This window comes from Cydia strobilella, chromosome 12 (assembly GCF_947568885.1).
Source record: "Cydia strobilella chromosome 12, ilCydStro3.1, whole genome shotgun sequence".
NCBI classification, from domain to species: Eukaryota; Metazoa; Arthropoda; class Insecta; order Lepidoptera; family Tortricidae; genus Cydia; species Cydia strobilella.
This window is the reverse complement of record NC_086052.1, coordinates 16,591,079-16,613,201: the sequence shown is the minus strand read 5'-3', so window position 1 is coordinate 16,613,201 and position 22,123 is coordinate 16,591,079. Positions and strand designations below refer to the sequence as shown.

The 22,123-nt window shown below is 40.3% G+C and overlaps 1 protein-coding gene across 1 annotated transcript in view; it reads left to right on the top strand.

Moving 5' to 3' along the window:
* The window catches only part of LOC134746299 (amyloid protein-binding protein 2), a 75,546-nt gene that overhangs the window by 51,876 nt on the left and 1,547 nt on the right, over positions 1-22,123 (top strand). Inside the window, exons 2-12 of the mRNA XM_063680675.1 lie at positions 1,857-1,970; positions 7,107-7,221; positions 10,048-10,174; positions 13,013-13,165; positions 13,325-13,525; positions 16,773-16,980; positions 18,729-18,887; positions 19,679-19,796; positions 20,505-20,647; positions 21,562-21,727; positions 21,835-21,963. Of these exons, the coding sequence (XP_063536745.1) occupies positions 1,857-1,970; positions 7,107-7,221; positions 10,048-10,174; positions 13,013-13,165; positions 13,325-13,525; positions 16,773-16,980; positions 18,729-18,887; positions 19,679-19,796; positions 20,505-20,647; positions 21,562-21,727; positions 21,835-21,963 (1,633 nt within the window). The remainder of the gene's footprint in view (positions 1-1,856; positions 1,971-7,106; positions 7,222-10,047; positions 10,175-13,012; positions 13,166-13,324; positions 13,526-16,772; positions 16,981-18,728; positions 18,888-19,678; positions 19,797-20,504; positions 20,648-21,561; positions 21,728-21,834; positions 21,964-22,123) is intronic.

Below are 22,123 nucleotides of genomic sequence, written 5' to 3'. Positions count from 1 at the left end.
CGTATGCTTGATTGCCACCGACGTGGTATATAAAAAAAAGAGCGCGTTTTATGGCCCTGGGCTGGCATCTTTACTTATTACATTACTTTTAAGAGCTATTGGTGTAGCTCGGACATGTGTCGTTTTCAAGCAAAAGGTACCACATTGTCGCTTGCCATAAGGACGCTCTGACAAGTTTTTCGTATAAAGATACAAGCAATTTTCGTCCTCATGGTAAGCGAGCGTCCTTTTGATTGATTGAAAACGTCACATATTTTCTTTAATTTGCAGTCATCTATGCTATAATATCTTGCACAAAATAGTATTTTATACAATCGTGATATAATAGAGAGCTTTTCAGTCGAATACCGTGTTTAAGCAACGAAGCTTGCTGAGTTGCTTAAGTTAAGGTACGAGATTGAAAAGCTTGATTATATCACTATTGTATACAATACTTTTTGTACGAGACAAAAAAATAATACTTTCAACTAGTAGAATCATATAGGTAAACAAACCAAAAGTATACAGCTAAGATACGCAAGCTGCCGCAGCCCGCGATACCTTCATACTCGTACGCGCCCCGGCCGCCGGGCCTAGCGCCCCCGGCGGGTTGGTCAACGACACCTCGTAACTCATGAGGCCCTGGTACCTGCTTCTTGCTAAATTCAATTTTAAGACAGTTTTTTTCTCGATTTTGGCCACCGTAGCCTATGGAGACTAACAAGCAACGCTAAGCGGTTTTCGTAGGGTATGAATGTTGCTATATGAAGGGTGTCACATGCGCGTTTCTGACTTATGAAGCAATTGTTTCTACTCCAACATAAAATAAAATGTGTTTGTTGGCCAACCAATCACAAAGCAGATGCGACGCAGCGTGTTTAAGTAGGCTAATTTGCATTGAATCGAGTCTCCTTAAACAAGAAATATTTTATCGAAATGTATGAAGTTCTATTTTCAAAAATTTTATACTTGACTAAACCGTGTCGATAAAATTCTTATGCTTGAGTCGGAAGTGCCATAGACTATCCAACGTTGAAAAGAGTAAGGTTATAGTGTTGCATATGAAGTTGTAATACACAGATTATACTCGACGAGTAGAAAAATATCCATACGACACTCTCTTGTAGCTCTCTACAAAGACACATACTTATATCTACAATAACAGCATGTATATTATCGCGACGATGAGGAAGTCATAAACAGGCCTGCGTCATAGGTTACATGATTTCAGTCATGGCGATCACGGCCGCCAAAATAACACAATCACAATACCATTCATTACGTTGTCGTACTTGTCGTCCAACTCTACAGGCAATTTTTGCTGCATGCGGACTTTAACATGCTACGGGCTACGTAGCGCTACGAGCGTACGTAACGTGAATGTTTGGATCAGAAAAAATAGTATCAAGACGAGGGTAATTAGTAATTAAAGGAACTCAATTGTATCTTGATACTTGAAACGTATTGACAAGATAAAGGAAATATACATACACGGTGGCAAAAAAATAAGTGCATTCCCGTTGCCAGGGAGGTTTTGTGATTATACTGAGCAACTTTTACTATGGGACCAACCCGAAATCGCGAAAAAAATGTGTCTGTTTCATACATTTTGGCTGCTCCATTTTCTATTGGTGGGTAAATTTTTTTTGATTTCGTGGTTGGTCCCATGGTAAACGTTGCTCAGTGTAATCCCAAAACCTCCCTAGCAACGGGAATGCACTTATTTTTTAGCCACCCTGTATAATAATAATAATATAGGTACTCATATTGCACACTCTGGTGTTTCCTACTTCTTTCGTGCCCACCTACGTAAGTTATCCTAGTTGCCAGTGGTTCTTAGTTTCGTTAAGACTAACCAATGTATCTGTCCATTCCAGATGCTGCAGGAGAAGAGGCTCTGCATCCTTGGCGCGGAGCTGTCAGAGCTGGACATCTTCGAGCGGCTGCTGCGCTTCAGCGGAGCCCAGTTGAGGCTGCTGCAGTGCTTCCAGGTTAGTCAATACCACAGGGCGGACACGCTATACATCAAAAATCACTTGCGTTTCTATGTGTGAACGGCACGTCTGTATAACTGTATAACACGCGTCATGCGTCATAGTGTGAGTAAGTTGCTTAAAAATAGTACTGAGAGTACGCCAGGAGTCCGCCAGATTTCTGTCGCGGGGCGAGGTAATTCGAGTCGGGGCGGGGCGGTGCGGGGCCGTTCTGTATGATAATACTATTACTTATTCTGTATCAATACAGATACATGTAAAACTACAAAGATATTTTAAAGAAAAATAGAACCAGGTAACAACAGGCGGTCTTGTCGCTAAAAAGCGATCTCTTCCAGACAACCTTTGCTCTTTAATTGTTAATAATAATGGAATTATCTTATGTACCATGATTATTACTTATAATTTACCTAATACTACAAATATTTACCGCAAAAAGTGCCCGATTTGGAACCTCAGACTTACTTCTGCGAAGTTCTTTCTAATGCGAAGTATAGAGAGAGCCATACTCGCGTCTTTCGAAGGTCGGCTTACTAGTCAACTCTGGCTGCTGCTCGACGCAACGAAGTGGCTGTACCTATATGAAAAAGGCCTCACTCATCAATAGCATAATTTTACAATGTTCATAAACGTCCGACACTTAACTGTGATAATGATAACACACCTGCATTAAACACGTAAAACAATGGACAATTATTCTCGCAATCATAACATAAATATCTTATTATACACATGTCAGTGTCTGCGTTAAAGTAATGTAAAATCAAAACTTCGGCATATATTTAAGTATTTCACGACCAAGTACTATCGTAATCACATCGATCAACATAACTATTAACAATGAATGTTATCGCTCTTAAATTGAGGAGCAAAAGGTCAATCAACAAGCAATATTTTTATACCAGAGTGCCTTGAAATGAATCATGCATACATTGTTATGGAGCATAACAGAGTTATACTTCATTTTAGTTTTTTTCTTGTTTAATTACTCAAGTTACTGGGTGTAATGGGGATGGGGTGGGAGGAGGTTACCCAAGCTGCCCAAGACCGTAGTCAATGGAAAGACAAGATTCGGGCCCTACACCCCAGCAGGGGGTAACAGGAAAAGAAGAAGAAGAAGAATTACTCAAGTATTTGCTCGCGGAATGATTAGTAGATAGCTAATTGGCCATTTTTATTACTTTATAGACTGGCAAATGAGAAATAGTGCAGTCAGCAATAAAAAACCGGCCAAGTGCGAGTCGGACTCGCGTTCCAAGGGTTCCGTACATTACACAATTTAAACAATATATTTTTTATGTGAAATGTAAGTGAAATGTCTTTAAAAAACCCGTAGGGGTCGGATCAAAAACTAAGTAATTAAGTCCGACTAACGCTTGACTACACATTTCTTATAGGTTTTATTGTGATCTGTAGGTAAAGAGCAATTTTGTGTATTTTTTTCCAAATTTTTGATCCAGTATTTTCGGAGATAAAGGGGGGGGAGGATGGTCATTTTTTGTATATTTTCTTGAATAACTTCTAAACTGTTTATCCTAAAATTATAAAAAATATATATATTTGAGTTTCTCACAATGAGCTCTTTCATTTGATATGTAACACGATATAGTCTGAAAAACTTTATTTTTTTATTTTCTTGTTTACCCCCCAAAAGTGGTCCTCATGTTTAAATTTTATTTGTTTACGTTATATGTCCATCTTTGGGTCACAAACTTACAAATGTATACCAAATATCAACTTAATTGGTCCAGTACTTTCGGAGAAAATAGGCCGTGACAGACGGACAGACAGACAGACAGACAGACGCACGAGTGATCCTATAAGGGTTCCATTTTTTCCTTTTGAGGTACCGGAGGCACGGAACCCTAAAAAGTGTGTCATCAGTGTCACAAAAAAATGGGCAGTTGTAGTACTTATTTGTCTTGATTTCAAAAATCTCACTAAACAAGTTCTTCTTTCTAGAGTTTTTAGAGGATAACTGATACACCATTCCTTCCATATCAATTGACTGTAGACGCATTAACGTCGGCTGTCGTATTGGCAACAATGCACTGTTTGTGCTCGCCAATGCCATTCTAATCATACACTCGTTACAACGCCGCAATTTATTGCACCGACGGTTCGATTGATTCGTTTTAACTTTGCTATTGGTATTCACAATATCTGAACACGCACTCTAACGCCTTGACAATAAAGACGAGTGAGCACCTTGGCCGCTCCGATATATCTGATGGCGACTGTACAGACTTAAAAAGTACGTATAGTAAAACTAACCGGCGGGCATAATGGGAGCCTTGGCCGGTCACACGAGTTTTGGCCCCTTAATCGTTTTGATATGAACAGGTCTATCCGAGTATGTGTATAGATTGTAGGATTCTGCTCTGGTTTTCATAACAATAGGTACTATCAATTTGGCTCATGAGGACTCGTGATATTATTGTCATAAACAGTTAACTTTATCTGCCCTGTCCTGTCATAAACCTCTCTACTCGGACTCCGTTCTGCGTTTTAACAGTTAGCTATTCTACTGAAATACGGCAATGTAACTGGACATACCTGTAATTTATTTGAAGTGTTACCATTACGTAGGATAGGTACCTATATATTAATATACCTATGATGTGGATGTATTTTAATAAAAAAATAAAATTGAAGTTCAGTGCGTAAAGCAGGGACCGGCCCGCTATCCCTTATCGGGGTTTTATAAGGGTATTGCATAAGGCTTAACTCACCATACCCTTTGCCAGACGAAACCCTTTGTTTTGGTTTTAAAAACCCTTATATAAAGCTACCACATTTGAGTAATCGGTAGCCCAAATACCCTTACAAAACCCTTATCATCCGCTCACCAACACCTTGCATATTGCTTATAAGGGTTAGCCTTATAAAGGGCTTCCCTTTTAGCATATAAGCGTGCTAATTTAAGTCTTCTACCTTGTTCATAAAGCACACATTACTTCGAATCCGAGCGATCGTCGGCGGCGACGGCGGCGTTCTTTGACTAGGCACGTATTTTCTTTCCTTTTCATACACTAACGTAGATATATACTAATCCTGTCTCTTTCACGCAAAGGGAAACCTTTATAAAAAGCGCTTAAAGATAAGGGTAACCCTTATTAAGGGCTAGCCTTATTTTTGGTTAGCTTTTCGGTAAGGGTTAGTCAAAGGTAAGGGTATGAATGGGCTTGCAGTTCAAAAGGGAAAGTCTTTCAATGTGTTAGCCGTGTTTAAGTGTTGCACATTGAAAGGGTTTTATCGCGGAAAGGGTTGTCCGGTCCCTGGCGTAAAGTAATAAAAATACAAACTCGAACACGTGGAAAAAGCCATAATCACGGAATCTTATTTTAAATGTTTGCAAATAAATTAAACGTTTGATAATTTTGATATGCATTTCGCATGGAGTCATAATGATAACGAACTGTTCACGTAATGTTCACACCTTTGTCTTAATATATTAGCATCATCATCATCGAGACGTCTCGAAGTCAGAGCGCCTACCGCGAACACCGAAGTCGAAGTACGAAAATTGCGGTCATTTTTCTCTTTTACCTACTCCAATTGGAGTAATAGAGCGACACAGAAAGATGCCCAATTGGCGAACTTGATTGACACTGATGTGAACATGTGTAAATAACGTCCAAGCGTGAAGCGAGGCTATGACACGCTTGCAAATAGCGTTTTCTCTGCTACTCCTACTGAAAGTTTCATAGGAACATCCAGTTCGGACATTTCCCCCTACCCTCTAAGTCTTATCCAGGAGATCTTTATGCTTTCCACAGTTTTCGAGCATTTCTAAAAGAGCGATGTGTCAAAATTTTAAAATGTATTCTGTAAGTAGGCCTCAAGGGCTCTTTTAATAAAACATTAAATAAAATCCAAAACATTAAATAAAAACCGGACAAGTGCGAGTCGGACTCGCGCACGAAGGGTTCCGTACCATTACGCAAAAAACGTCAAAAAAATCACGTTTGTTGTATGGGAGCCCTACTTGAATATTTATTTTATTCTGTTTTTAGTATTTTGTTGTTATAGCGGCAACAGAAATACATCATCTGTGAAAATTTCAACTGTCTAGCTATCACGGTTGATGAGATACAGCCTGGTGACAGACAGACAGACAGCGGAGTCTTAGTAATAGGGTCCCGTTTTTTACCCTTTGGGTACGGAACCCTAAAAATGACATCATATATTGACATGAAAAATACATAGCAACAAGGAATACAACAGCCGGTACCTGGCTGGGTAAACACTGTTCTGTGTCACTTCGTAACGCCCCACTATTAATAAAGACCGACAGTTTAATTATCATTATCAGTATTATCACGCTGTCATGTCATAAAGAACAAATACGAATTACATTCGTACAGTTTTGTTTTATAAAGGTAAATAGGAAATATGAAAATTTTAGATATAGGCATTGGGACACTTATTTTGCGACTGAAATAACACAAATCGTCAGACCTAAAAATATCGAGTTAAGCAATACACCCACAAGTAGCACAACGGGTTTTTACGACATATTTATTATACCTAAGGTTGGGATAGGTTACATATGAAGTGATACTCGTATGTTACAAACTGAATAGCTGTTCAGTTACTACCATCGCCGATTAAACCATAAAATCCAACATAAAATCGTTTTCCGTCTTCTTTCATGCGCGCACCTTATTGAGTTATTGCTATAATAATTTATTTTACGATGTATCACGTCAATGCATAAAATATCCGACTGTCGCCGGCCGATCGTAAAATCAGACAGATCGTGCAGTTCCTAGGCATATCGTGAATCGTGAAAATCATTTCCTCGGTTTCTGAGTCGACGGAGCCCCGCTAGCGGCGGGACTCCTATATCTGGACAGTTTGCCCTTCGGGCATCTGAAGCAACCCAAAGCAAACCTAAGCAAACCTATCGTAACTATTTATTGGATTTATGTGACTTAGGTACTGTCAAAATGTTACATAGGAACTATACGATCGGCCTGATTTTACGACCGGCCGCCGACACATAGAAGACATCCATAACACAAGAACAAATATTTGTGATAAACACACAAATAAATACCCAAACCCAGGTCCTTCATCAGTCACTACCATTCATTTCCTCATAATCTAACAGTCTTTTCTTTGTTCCAGGCCGTGATAGAGCATGGATCCAAGCTATCAGCAGAGCTGGCCACCGGCTACCTGTCGCGCTGCGACGCCAACGCGCGCTCTGAAGAATGCCTGATCCAACTGGGCTTGCGGCTCGGTCAGTATCTGAGCTTAGGTCTTACGTGGAACGTTGCTGACGATAGTGACGATTCAGAGACGACCAAGCTGGCAACGTCGCGCTGTGAAGACAGGACGTGTGAAGATAGCCTAATCTATATGGGCTTGAGACTCGGTCAGTAGATTAACTTTTGATTACATGTCGCGAGGTCAATCACACAGATACAGTACGGAGACGAAGCTGTCAACGTCGCGCTGTGAAGACAGGACGTGTGAAGATAGCCTCATCTATATGGGCTTGAGGCTCGGTCAGTAGATTAACTTTTGGTTACATGTCGCGAGGTCAATCACACAGATACAGTACGGAGACGAAGCTGTCAACGTCGCGTTGTGAAGACAGGACGTGTGAAGATAGCCTCATCTATATGGGCTTGAGGCTCGGTCAGTAGATTAACTTTTGGTTACATGTCGCGAGGTCAATCACACAGATACCGTACGGAGACGAAGCTGTCAACGTCGCGTTGTGAAGACAGGACGTGTGAAGATAGGCTCACCGATCAGGGCTTGACATTCGGTCAGTAGAACTTTAGGTTATCAATTATGTTCCGAGGAATTTCAGGTCTAGAACGCTTGCTTCGAGGATTGTCTAGGCTGGTGGCTGCAGTATACTTCTACTGTAAGCTTAAACGCAAACTTAAGAGAGTACAGACTTGAAAAACATCGTCGACGCTGCCGGTCCCAAGACTTAAGATAATGTAGCTACTCTAGCTAGGCCTACGGTAGGTACGACTACTCTGTAAGCATATTCTCCTGTGACATTTAAGAGGCCGTAGTCGATTTTGGAGCAAAAATTTTAAATTGATAGATTTAGTCGTTGAAATTATACACGTTTTGTTACGTAATACCTAAATAACAAGTATTGGTTTCTATTAACACGTCTTCTCATCTTGCCTTTTAATAATGAGGTCGCAAGCGTGCGTCACCGGTAATATATGAAAAGAAGGGGCAGTTTTTAAAAATTCATCAAAAATTTATGGTAGTAAATTATACAAATTGATGTATAAGAATAGTTTCAACAAATGTTGTAGATTGTTTAAGTATCAAAATTACGTTGAAATTAAGTCTATTTTCAGAGAAATTGTCACTTGTTTTGAAGTAATTTCTGGAGAAAATTGATTTCGTCTAACTTTCATTTACACTACTTCAAAGTCATAATAATAAAAATGTAGTCTGATAAACGTCAAGTACAGGATATGTGTAATACAAAATGACCATGTTTAGCCGTCCAAACTTTACGAAATTTACAAATGAGAGCGACAAAATCAGTGCTTTACGCGCGTTTACCTAAACGTCCATCAGAAAAGCAAACATTACTAATTTAGTGAGTCTGTTTTCAACAAATTGATCTGATAAAAGGTAAGATAAGAAGATGCGCTAATAGAAACCAGTACTTGTTATTTCAATTAGGTAACAAAAGGTGTACAATTTCACCGACTAAATCTATCAATTTTACATTTTTGCGACTAAAATCGACACCGGCCTCTTAACGCTAGCTTTGACAATAGACGATAGGCAGCCCATAACGACCTTGATCTTAGCTATAGACACGGGAAATACCGCCGTGTCAGAGAGTTGAGACTAATATTGACGTAGTTTCACTCGTGACTCCGCCGCACGTGAGTGAAACACGTTTCTATGATCGGGTACAATAGTCGCGTGTTTTGAGATTTACATGCTGAAATACTCTTCTGTTTTGAGAATATCTAATAATTAAAAATATCTTGTATCGCATAATAAAACATGAATTGTAATGAATTTCGTGATGGGAAGTAGAGATTTCCAAAACATTTGCTGGCAGAGTGTTAATACTTATAATATAATAGGGAGTAATTAATTACTGTGTGTGAACACATTAGCCGACCTTTTGCCACTTCTAGTGCCTTGTTAGTCTGAACCTGAACTTAGAAAAATACTGGGCAATGTATATGCTTATGTGTAATCGACTTCTCTGTTTCGCATACCTGTATTATTCTACTAATTTAAAATACTCAAAGTTTATCCTACGTATACTTACACCGTCTTATCCAACTAAGTACGCGATCAGTAAAACGAATCCATTATAAATCAAAATGTTAATATTTTTTCTACTCTCACAAACCTAGTCAATATAAAAACTCATCCTAGTCATCTTTGAAGTTTAATTTTGCCTACCTACTTAGCCACGTACAGCGGATACAGGTCATTTTTGCATTTTGCACGTTTAAAAATCGCTATCGCGTGCGCACAAAATAGTTTTAAGAATTGTTAGCAGTTAAATGTATATTATTTAGCAAACTTAGTCAACTCATGGCGTTAATCATAAACGTGTCTCTAAGAAGCCGTTGATATTCATTTGACCCTACCCGTCATTTTGAAATTTGCGTTGTCAGAAAGTGACAAAATTTTATTTAGCGAGCAAGTAATTTAGGTAAACAACCTTGTTGTCAATCACCTAAAAGTCATATTACAAAAATATTGAATGAAAAATAATGTTTTTTATCCGCGGCGTGTCAAATTATGATTTATGTTCGATTTTTAACTAGATAAATAACACTTTCCGTTCACCAACAAATTGTCATACAGTTTACGAAAAATTCTGTGTAAAAATAAAAAAAGAGGTTACTAAGGGCCACTTGTACCATCTCACTAACCCGGGGTTACCCCGTTAACCCAGTAACCATATGGTAACCATGGTAAGTGGATGCTCAGTGTGTTATTACTGTGTATTGTGGTATATGCTGTGTAATTTTTTTAAACCAATAAAATAAAAAAAATATTATCAAAAAACATTATCTTTAAGAATTGTTTGTTTGTCTCGCTGTTGCAGGTGGTTTTCTGAATGAGGCCGGCTGGTACGCGGACGCACAACGCGTATTGCTACGTTGTCGCGCGCTATGCCGCGCTCAGCCGCCGAGCGCGCACTACACACGACTCACGCTCGAATGTTGCCACAGGTGCGTACACTGATTCTGATAGTCTCTAACTATGCCAACTCACTTGATTGATAAAAAATATTTTACTTACATGTCATTATGTATGTATGTATGTTTATGTATGACTATTTATATTTCTTATATACTTACTTACTTACTTACTGCTGTGGCGCGACGACCCGAAGTGGATCTTGGCCTCCGACACCAAAGACCGCCATGCTACTCTGTCTGTACCGTTTCTGTCCAGTCGACGGCGCCGAGTTCGCTGAGGTCTTTCTGCACTTCGTCTCTCCAGCGATACCTAGGGCATCCAGACGGTCTTCGGCCACTTGGTACTCCAGAGTACGCGCCCTCCAGACTGCGCGATCTTCCCCCATCCGGACTACTTGCCCGAGCCATCGGAGCCTGGCGGCTTTCGTTTCTCCAATGATGTTCGGCTCGGACACCAGATCTTCACTCTCCTGGTTCTTGCGGAGTCTATTTCTGAGTATTTCTTATATGTGTATGTTTATGTAATCTCTCTGTTTCCGCTACCCAAAGGTTGTCTAAAAGAGATCGCTCTTTAGCGATAAGACCGCCTGTTGTCTGCCTCTACATTTTATCAGTTGTTCTTTTAATTTGTATCTCTACTGAGGTGTGCCAATATAGAATGTTATATCTATCTATCTACCGCTCAGCATATCTAGTTTTTCTTTGCCGAGGAGACATTTATGCAATATGAAGCATCCCCTGCCCTGTTTGAACATAACTGCGATGTTTGCGATAGACAAACGCAGGTATACGACGTGCACCAAAAATGCACGACAGTGTAAGGCGACATCAGTGGCGTAGTTAGGCGTGGGCGAAGTGGCCTCGCGCCCCAAGGGGGGCCTCGCGGTGAAAGAAAAGGGCCTCGCTGATGCGATTTCGCCCAAGGCTAGATTAGTTCACGCTACGCCACTGGGCGACATCTAGTTCAGATGTGAAAGAGAGGACTCACTTTTTAGGGTTCCGTACCCAAAGGGTAAAAACGGGACCCTATTACTAAGACTCCGCTGTCCGTCTGTCTGTCTGTCACCAGGCTGTATCTCATGAACCGTGATAGCTAGACAGTTGAAATTTTTACAGATGATGTATTTCTGTTGCCGCTATAACAACAAATACTAAAAACAGAATAAAATAGAGATTTAAGTGGGGCTCCCATACAACAAACGTGATTTTTGACCGAAGTTAAGCAACGTCGGGCGGGGTCAGTACTTGGATAGGTGACCGTTTTTATAGTTAATGGTACGGAACCCTTCGTGTTTGAGTCCGACTCGCACTTGGACGGTTTTTTCGTTTGCAATGTAAATGCACGTGTGCCCGCAACATAAGTGGACAAATTAAAAGTATGAGTACAAACAAATACTCCACTTCGTTTTAAGTACCCAGCAATGTGTTAAGTATTAAGTAGGTGCTAAAGTAAATTAACATGGTTAACTGGCAATTTCCGGTCGACCGGCAACTTGTGCGATTACAGCTAAAACGTGACAAAATTCACGTGTTCTTCTAACTTGATGTCATTGACCTGTGCTTGTCCTAATTAAAACATACATGATTAGGTAATGTGAGAATCAGACAAGTTTTTGTGACAAAATAAAGTGATTGACAAAATGAAATATCGACATGTCTGTTATCGAATATTTATTACATGTTATAAGAAGCTAGTTATCGCGATACACAACACGTTCGATATCTTCTTCTCTTTTGATATTAGTGGTTTTCTATTCTTTTGGCACTGTTTACTTTTTAATTTTTAAGTACTAAATATATGTAATAAAGAAATTATGTACCGCTTTGTAATTGATCTGCATTCTTGAAATTTCTCGGTAACTTACCTACAGCAAGTAGAAGTTACATCTTTTAGTGAATCTGAAAAAGCTTTGGCTTTCCCACGAAGTGTGATTTGGTTGAGTACTAATATATATATATATATATTTATTTATTTAGTACTATATATTTATGTATGCTAGTACATATTTATTTTATTGCATAATGCTATTGATGTATTTTAGTTATTCGTAGACGTTAATATTGTAGTTTTCCTTTTTGAATATTATTGTACGTTCTGTAAGTTTGTCTATCTATCTAATTCGAATTTTCCACTCATTTACTCTAAGGTTAGCTGGCAGAGATCCCTTATAGGGATAAGCTCGCCTTTGTACCTAAATTTATATGAATTTCATGTTAACAATTTTTGTTTTGTACAATAAAGTGATTTACTACTGCTACTTAATCTATTACTTATCGATAACAGATTTATCGATGTTTTCTCAAACACTCGTGTTTGCCACAAAAGCTTCTATCTGGAGAATGATCTTTATCTATGCATTTATTGACCCGGTTTTTGCGTCAGAGCGTCTTTTGATGCTTCTCCTTTGACTAAATTAAAGTTTATGAAGATTTTAGATATCAGTCAAGAGCACCCCAAACCGGCGAGCGTGTATGAGGAATGTTATGAAAGTGAAGGAAGCGAAAGAGGTATGTCAGGATCGTAGCAAGTGAAAATTATATGTATGTATGTATGTTAGATACCAGTTTTCACAAACTATCGATGAATATCATATGTACGAACAGCAACACTCTTTTAACTGTCCATCGGTGGGCCTTATGCCTTTTGTAATAAGGTTTACGAACTGTCAACAGTATGGGCGATGGTATACTCGATACTTGCACGAAGAAGTGCGTAAAAATATCTTACACAATCTTGTTTCCGTTCAGCAGCTCCTCCGTTCCTTCACTCATACTGTAAGTGACTGTGATATGTGGATTCCGCAGTCTTTCTTTACCTGGAAAAGAGATGTATCTAAACCAATATATTAATATATTATTCCGTTACAGACTGCTGAACACACAATCCGCCTACTGCTGCTTCCCGGCCGCGGCCGAAACGTACGCGCTAGCGCTCGACCTGCTGAGCCTCACCGACGACGCTCCCACACAGACCGCTCGTCCAGACACGCCCAGACATGTCTCCGAGGAGTGCAGCCGCAGGTAACAGACCTTATGTCCGTGCAGTAAGGTCTATTCTGAACTGGCGCTCGACCTGCAAAGCCTACAAATCTAAAGAAGCGCCGAAGGAATAAATACAACCGAAAGGCAACCTTAAAGACGTATGTTAAGGGTCAAAATGTATTAATCCTTTTTTTTCAGATTGGACACATGCGACATCCTCTCCCAAGTCCCCGGGCTGACCGACCCGCACGAGCCGGCCAGCGAGTGGGCGCTCTCAGCGCTCCTAGCGCGCCTGTTCAAGGAATTCAGCGCACTGTTCTTCGTGCGCTGCGATTACAGCGCCGCGCACGCTTGGGCTATGCGCGCCTTACGTCTGCTTCGTCCTGATACGCCGGCAAAGTGAGTGTCAACTTGCTCGAATTGCTCACTAGATGGCGCTATGCGGTTACGGGTTATTTCTACATCGCACTAACGACGTCGTCGTCGCACGAAGAATGCGATTTTAAGGCGGGATTAATTAAGAGATATGCAAATATTTAGGTTAATCACCTTTCCGGTAATTTTATGATTATCGATCAAGCAAATGAGGATGACAGTGACGTAGCTAAAGATATGATGATGCTAAATATTTTGATAGTAGTTATCACTAGATTTATATTGACCGCGATATGGACCGTGACTACCTTTTGTACTGTTTTTGACACCCACCCGCTATCTTCAGTTACCCGTGAACAAGTTGCATGTAACTGCGTCGAAATATCGGGAGCCCGAAAACAATACAAAAGGTAATCAGGGTCCATATCTCGGTCTATATAAGTCTAGTGAAACTAATCGTGAATCATTCAAAACTGTACTTATCACTACTTTAATATTTAATAACAAAAACATCAAAAAAGGCAAAGAACTACCTAAAATCCTAAATGAAATTACGTGGTTTTAGTTATTATTTGAGAAAGCGACTCAATGTTTCTCCCGGATTGTTCCAAAATGAGAATTTACCGTTTTCCGAGCAACCCCAAACAGATTTGGGGAGGGTAACCGCTTTCTGACTGTATACTTTCTTACCTTATTGTGCCATTGTTCTCCTAACCGCAAGCTCCTCCCAATGGTCAAGAGATATTGCGAGCTTTGAAATGACGCTTCAGAACGTTTTTATTAGAGTTGCCACGAATATTCGGCAACTATTCGGTTTTCGGCCATTTTGCCGAATATTCGGTATTCGGAATAATGTTGCCTACTATTCGGCCGAATACCTGTTGCGCCTATCTAAAATGAAAAATTACACAATAAAAATAACCAAAAACTAGGTAGAGGGCAAACCTTGGCTTATCGGTGACACTTGGTAATTCGGTGATACTGCGTTATTATCTTACGCTAAGCTCACAATGGTGAAATTTAAGTAATTAAATCACTGCCAACCCGATCGCAAGTATCAAAACTGATAGCTGCCATCGATTTTATAGCCTCATGATGAGAGCTGTGTAAGATAATAATGCAGTATCATTGAATTACCAAGTATCACCGAGAAGCCAAGGTTTGCCCTATATTTAATATTTAAATTGTATTCTTGAAAAGTTGTTAAATACGAGGACTTTTTTTTTTGATTACAAAATATTTTGTTTTTATCTACTCTGTGACTCTTCTGTCCAAACAAAAATATATGTTAGCAAACTTTGTGCTTTATTAGCGAACAGTTTCATAATTATTGTGACTCAATATGTTTGCATGGCATGCCGAATATTCGGCGCTTCGGCCGAGAGGGGCCGAATATTCGGTATTCGGCCAAAACCACTATTCGGGGCATCTCTAGTCTACACTCTACAGTTATCCATGCGACAAACATGGTTAAATAAACAGCGGTACTTCTTGACTATAGGTTGTTGAACCTTGTTATTGTAACATGTCATTTCTATGTTAATTAACTCGCTGTATTTTTTTATCCACTCTGATATTTATAGATTGTATGGTGAATAACCAGTTTGTTGATATAAATTTAGATACAATGGTACCGCGATAACTCAAGGGAAACGGATAGGGTCAAGAATATTTAGTGTTGGAGGATATTGACCTAGAAAGATTTATGATATGTACCTATATTTGTCTGTTCGTATAAACTCTTTACTGTACAAAACACAAAAACACAAATATGGCACGGGATAGGCAGCACAAAAGCGAAAGGGGTTAAAAAAAGAAAAAAATTAAAACGGAAAGGGGTATGTTTTATTTGAACCTATCAACATAGTTCTTGTTCTGTTCAAACTGATATTCGTTTAAAACACGAAATTATGTCAATTGTACTGTATTGCCGTGCATGGAATCGCTGGTTACATCGACTTAATAAGCGGTATTACTGCAATGTTCTGCCACCAGAGTGCAGCACTAGCCCCTTTAGTCAACCATAGAGTAACTTATACATACTGTACCTTTAACAGGTTTTTGACAAGTTTTCAGAGATAATAAAATATGACATTGATGCATCAAGGCGATTTGTTTACAGAGGGACCTACCGGGAAACGCGAATCCGAAATTTCGCTATTTGCCTCTTCGCTCAAATATGCAAGTGACAGAGATTATAACGAAATTTCGATTTTCTTGTTTCGCGATAGACCCTCTAGATTGTGGTAGTGACGCCCCCTACGCAGATTTTTGCGTAATATTCTCTATTTACATTAACGAAAAAATACCCAAACAAAAATACCAGCGGCCCTAGTTTTGAGCTATAAAGGCAAGTCCCTTGCCGCAGGGGACAAAGTTTTAGCATTAACCCAAGTAAAATAAGTATAGCAAAAGTTTTTTTATTTTATTATTATAAACTGATCGGCGATTGGCCCTAGTCACACCTGATGGAAAATGAAGACAGGGCCTAAGATGGAGCTCACCGGTTCTGTAACAGCATATTCACTCTTGTTTAAAGAGACCGAGGTCATATTGATCAGGGAATACAGATGGCGGGAGCGCATTCCATTCCTTAGCCGTCCGTACCAAAAAGGAGGAGGCAAAACGTTTCGTCCGAACAAATGGAACGTGGACCACGAACGGGTGCATTCGCTTCCCGCGCCTGGATGTCCGATGATGGAAAGGGGAAGGTGGGATCAGGTCGTGCAGTTCCTGTGCGCACTCCCCGGAATGTATCCGATAGAACACCGATAGGCAAGCGACTCGACGGCGATGCTCAAGGCTCTGTATCCTTGACTTGACAGATGGGTCATCGCCGAAGAGTCTATGAGCCTGGCGCTTGACTTCCGGTTCGAACGCCATCTTGATATGTGCAGTGAATGGAGAATTAATCTCAAAGCGTGTTTAACCACCATTTACGAGACAACTACAACAATCACCGAACAACGTCGTGCTCTAAGAGCATTTGGTATTTCTACCTCTAACCGTGTCTGGCTAGAGCCCTAGAGGCCCATAATTTTATTGTTTACCGTACACTGGCTATGGCAGATGGCCTATATGTTTTAATCAACAAATATTAATTCGATCCCACGTGGATCCCACTTTGACGTTGGCGAAATCATCGACAGTATCGATGGAGCCATACTACTTGAAAAATTGATTGATTGAGCCTGGCGCTCTATTGAGTCAATTTAAAATAAGAATCACCCACCCGATTAGTAGCGGTTTAACGAAGTACTCTGTTCTACAGGATCACAATCGAAGTCCTCCGAGCGTGCGGCAAGGCGTGCGTAGTGAAGCGCCGCTTCGGCCAGGCGGGGCTGCTGGTGCGGCAGGCCGTGGCGCTCGCGCGGGCGGCGTTCGGCGCCGCGCACCCGCGCTACGCCGCCGCGCTGCTCGACTACGGCTTCTACTTGCTCAACATCGACTCCATCCCGCACAGTGTGGCCGTATACGAGGTATGTATACTTGGGGTCACATTGTTAGACATAATTATTGAAAGTCATAATGTGTGCCATTTTCAACCAAAAGGGTACTTATTGTCGTTTATCAGTAAGGCGCTATTTCCATATAGCTTCAATTAGAAATTAACCTCATCGACAACCGAAAATGTGGTACCTTTTGATTTAAAAACCTTTAGATTAAAAAATCACATGTAATGATTGTCAGATTATCATTAGTCATAATTCTGAAACCGTTAAGTTTTCAGGATTTTCCTCGGGTTATCCTATAGTAGATAGGATAGGTTAGGTTAGTTTTGATTTATGGCAATCCTGAAAAGTTACGCTTTTCTGAGAAAATCCAAATTATGACTAACGAAAATATGGACAAACAATACATTATGACATAAAACTATATGGGAAACGATAGAGACCCGTGAATAGTTTTATGTATTCATTATTTATATTAATAACAACATAGGTAAATGTTTACGTTATTTTATTGAATGACATTGACATGAGTGACAAGACAATTGACTATTTCTTCTGTGGCCGTAGGTCTCATAGATAACACAAAATAGGTATAACATATAGTATGAATTTTCTCAAATGATTTTTAGGCCTCAGACCCTAATCCGTTAAACAAAAGCCTTTGTTTCTTTTATGGAGAGGCGCCTTAGTCGCGTGCCGAGCGCGTGCCATAGCATACCATGTCGTTTAAAAGCAACTATCTTCAAACTTCAAATCTCAACATTTATTTAGTAAATAGGCCACAAGGGCACAAACACGTCAATATTGAATTTACATACAAACAAAAAAATTATAATAATACATCAACAATTATAATATACAACTAATTGCAACTACCGATTCAAACTTATATTAATAAAATATCGTGATAGTATTAAGGCTCAAAATGTAACAGCTCATTCTGAGATAACGAGTTTGTGTAATGAAGGACGATCGGTAGCCTGTGTGTGGCCTCAAAAACAGAGCTGCTACATAAATTTGAACCATATATATATAGGACGGTAAAATTTATTTTTAAACGAATTTGTTCCCGTTCAGTCAGTAGCGGTAGCATTGGTAACCGCTGAACAAAAGAAACAAATGCTTTTGTTTAACAGATTAGGGTGTGAGGCGTAAAAATCATTTGAGAAAATTCATACTATAAATGGTGACTATTGCGTCATCCGTAGCACTTGCCGGGCAGGCTGTAGTCCGTAGCACTAGTTAGGCAGGCCATAGCACTAGTCAGGTCAACATCGACTGTATTCCGCACAGCGTGGCCGATGTACTAGACGTTTATATAACAGATTTTAAAATAACCATAACACAGTGATTTATCGTAGCGAGCCGAGTGATATGAGCGAAGAAAATTTAATGGACGCTCGACGCGCTGCATAACTCACTGAGGCCGTATCGTGCACCGATTCCTTTCTGCGAAATTAGCAAAGGAATTGAATAAGTATATATATGTCACATGTATAGTTGGTCAAACCAAATTGGCAGTAAATAAGAACAAAAAAAAACTATACTCATCTTTTTCTTTTGGGTGCTAGTAAGCTAGTAAGACAAAGATAGTATGATTCTCTCTCTCTATGATTGAAATGAAACATTCCTTTGACAAACTATACTTGTTGACTTATACGCTTTTGTCGATAAATGCATTAGAACCGGAAACAGATTTAAACGTTACTTGTGATCTTCGATTTACACGTTCACGACAGCATTTAAAAATACGAATAAAATATTGTATGTTGTAGGAGGCACTAGCAACACTACGCCGTGTATTCGGCCGGAGCAGCTTACACGTGGCCACAGCACAAGAGGACCTGGCATACGCGTTGTATGTGCTGGAATACTCCTCCGGCAGATTCTACAAGGCGCGCGATCATGCTGAGCGCGCAATACGTATTATAGAGGTGAGAAGTGAGAAACTATACGTCTATATTGCACTGGACGCGATTCGCACATTCGCACGTCGCTCTAAAGTGCGAGCGGGATGTTGCTATAATACGAGCATAACGTCTCGCTCAAACATCGGAGCGACGTGCGAATCGCATCCAGTGTGATAACCGCCTTATAAATAACGCCATTAGTAATTTTGGACGCAACTGATGTTCCTTTAATAGGGAATATTACGCGAAACTCTGCGTTGGAGGCGCGACTACCACAATTTGAGGGTCTTTCGCGAAATAAGAAAATCAAAATTTATTTGTCTAACATCTCTGTCACTCTTGCATATTCGAGCGATAAAGAGGCAGATAGCGAAATTTGGGATTCGCTTTTCCCGGTAGGTCCTCTGTGAACAAACCGCCTCGATGCATCAATGTCGTATTTTATTATCTTTGAAAACTTGTCAAATACCTGTTAAAGGTACAGTATGTACAAGTTACTACATTTCACATTTAAAATCGGGTCTATCGCGAATTTCTTTTCTTTTTTTTATTTCGAATTTTTTGTCTGTTTTGACATTTTGGTGGGACGTCAGTTAGCCGCGACCACGACCAGTGAAACCTGTGTCGAAACGTCGGTAAATAAAGGTAACAAAATAAATTCGCGATAGACCCGTTTCTAAATGTGATTTAATATGTGTTCAAAACGCGAAAGTTTTAAATGTTAAGTTACTATATGGTTGACTAAAAAGGCTGGTGCTGCACTCTGGTGGGCGAACCGTGAACATTGCAGTAACATCCCGTATCGTGTTCCTCAGACCCTGGTGCCCACGGACCACCTGCTGCTGGCGTCGGCGAAGCGCGTGAAGGCGCTGATCCTGGAGGAGATCGCGCTCGACACGCCGGCGCCGCACCACGAGATGCGCGGGCAGAATGGTACCGGCTCTATACTCATGCGTTTTATCATTCTCATTTCTCATGCTAAATGGGTCGTTGTTTTTCTAAAAAGTGTGCACAAAATGATACGTTTCTGCTCTAGGCAGGGGTCGGAAACCGGTATTTGCTCCATACAAAAATACCGGTATTATTACGTTCTTTTTCGTTCTTATGTTTATAATTTCATTTTTAATGGGACGTTTTAATAATGCAAAATTGTTTCCTAAATACATGATTCAGTCCTACGTAATGAGCATAAAAAAATTTAAAATATTGGGCTATTTCGGGGTTTTTAAAAAATACCGGTTCCGATCCCTGGCTTTAGGACGTGTTTTTCTTTTTTTACGATAAACAATTAAAATTTTGATTTTTAATGGATGTGTTGTACAATTTGCATTCTGATAATTAGCTCCCCATTCAATAAATAACGATATTTTTACCTAAATTGTTAGTTGAAAGTACCCTGAAAGTAGACTGATAATATATTGTACATAAGTTCCGAAAAACTCATTGGTACAAGCCGGGGTTTGAACCAGCGTTTGCATTATGACCGCACTTATTTGCGGTCGCTACCGGTCATAATGCATAGGCTCTTACACACATCACAATAAATATATTCTCAGAACATCAACTTTTGTTGCTCACTTAACTTAACTTTTGTTTTGTTTTGTTACAGAATTATTAACATTGTAATATTTGTTTTCACAGAACCATCACTGCTAGAAGAATCCGAGGCACTACACAAAGCGGCGCTACAACTCTCCATGATGGCGTTCGGGGAGAAGAATGTGCAGACCGCCAAGCACTACGGCAACCTCGGCCGACTGTACCAGAGCATGCACAAGTTCCAGGCGAGTATTGTTGTCAACCAACTACAATAAATAGATATTATAGGACATTCTTGCACAAATTGACTAAGTCCCACGGTAAGTCCAAGGAGGCTTGTGTTATGGGTACTCAGACAACATTCATCTTCCTCGCGTTATCCCGGCATTTTGCCACGGCTCATGGGAGCCTGGGGTCCGCTTGACAACTAATCCTAAGAATTGACGTAGGCACTAGTTTTAGTTTACTCATTTACTAGGGTACTCAAACAACGATATATATAATATATAAATACTTAAATACATTGAAAACACCCATGATTTAAAAACAAATATCTGTGCTCATCACATAAATAAATGCCCTTACCGGGATTCGAACCCAGGACCATCGGCTTAACAGGCAGGGTCACTACCCACTAGGCCAGACCGGTTGTCAAAATCACAATCATCATATACACAAAGATCCATTGAAAGATAAATTTATACTTCGAAAAAAAAACCGGTCAAGTGCGAGTCGGACTCGCGCACGAAGAGTTCCGTACCATTACGCAAAAAACGGCAAAAATATCACGTTTATAGTATGTTAGCCCCACTTAAATATTTGACAATACTAAAGCCTGACAGTGATATGATCATTGTCAAGAGGGCGCTGTTGTTGCGCATGTATAGGGTGACAGTTCAGTATAGTATGAAAAAAATAGTTCCAGTGAAATTCCGCAACATGGCGCTTGATATTTTTATATAGTTTAAATACTAAAATAGGTACAATTAATAATAATAGGTTAATTATTTTAGAACTAGTAGTGTAACGCATTGAGTGCCGGGAACCCGCTGTTCATAATCTCTCTCCTCTACAAAGCGGGAAACGCTGGGATCGGCTACGAGCGTAGCGCTACGAAAACGTTGGCAGTGAATGTGTTAACACGCTTTTTCCTTTACAGGACGCAGAAACCATGCACCTGAAAGCCATCGCGATCAAAGAGGAGCTCCTGGGGGCCGAGGACTACGAGGTGGGGCTCAGCATCGGCCACCTCGCCTCGCTCTACAACTACCACATGCAACAGCATAGAGCTGCTGAAGCGCTTTACCTGCGCTCCATCGCCATCAGTAAGTGAACCAACGGAGCGACAGCTGACGTTCACAGCGCATCTTTTTACATATCCCATCTATTACACAATTAATAAGCGTATAGTCAAAATTTACATTTTTTTTAGGTCTTAAACTATTCGGGTCCCGCTACTCCGGTCTCGAGTATGACTACCGTGGCCTCGTGCACGTGTTCACGCAGCTCAAGCGGCACGACCGCGCCGATCATTATTCGGCCCTACTTCAACATTGGCACGGTCAGTACATCCCTCTCCCACGCACAGTGACCGAGCGAGACGGAGCTACACCCTCGACTACCGCGGCCTCGTGCACGTGTTCACGCCAGGGACCGGACAACCCTTTCCGCGATAAAACCCTTTCAATGGGCGACACTTAAACACGGCTAACACATTGAAA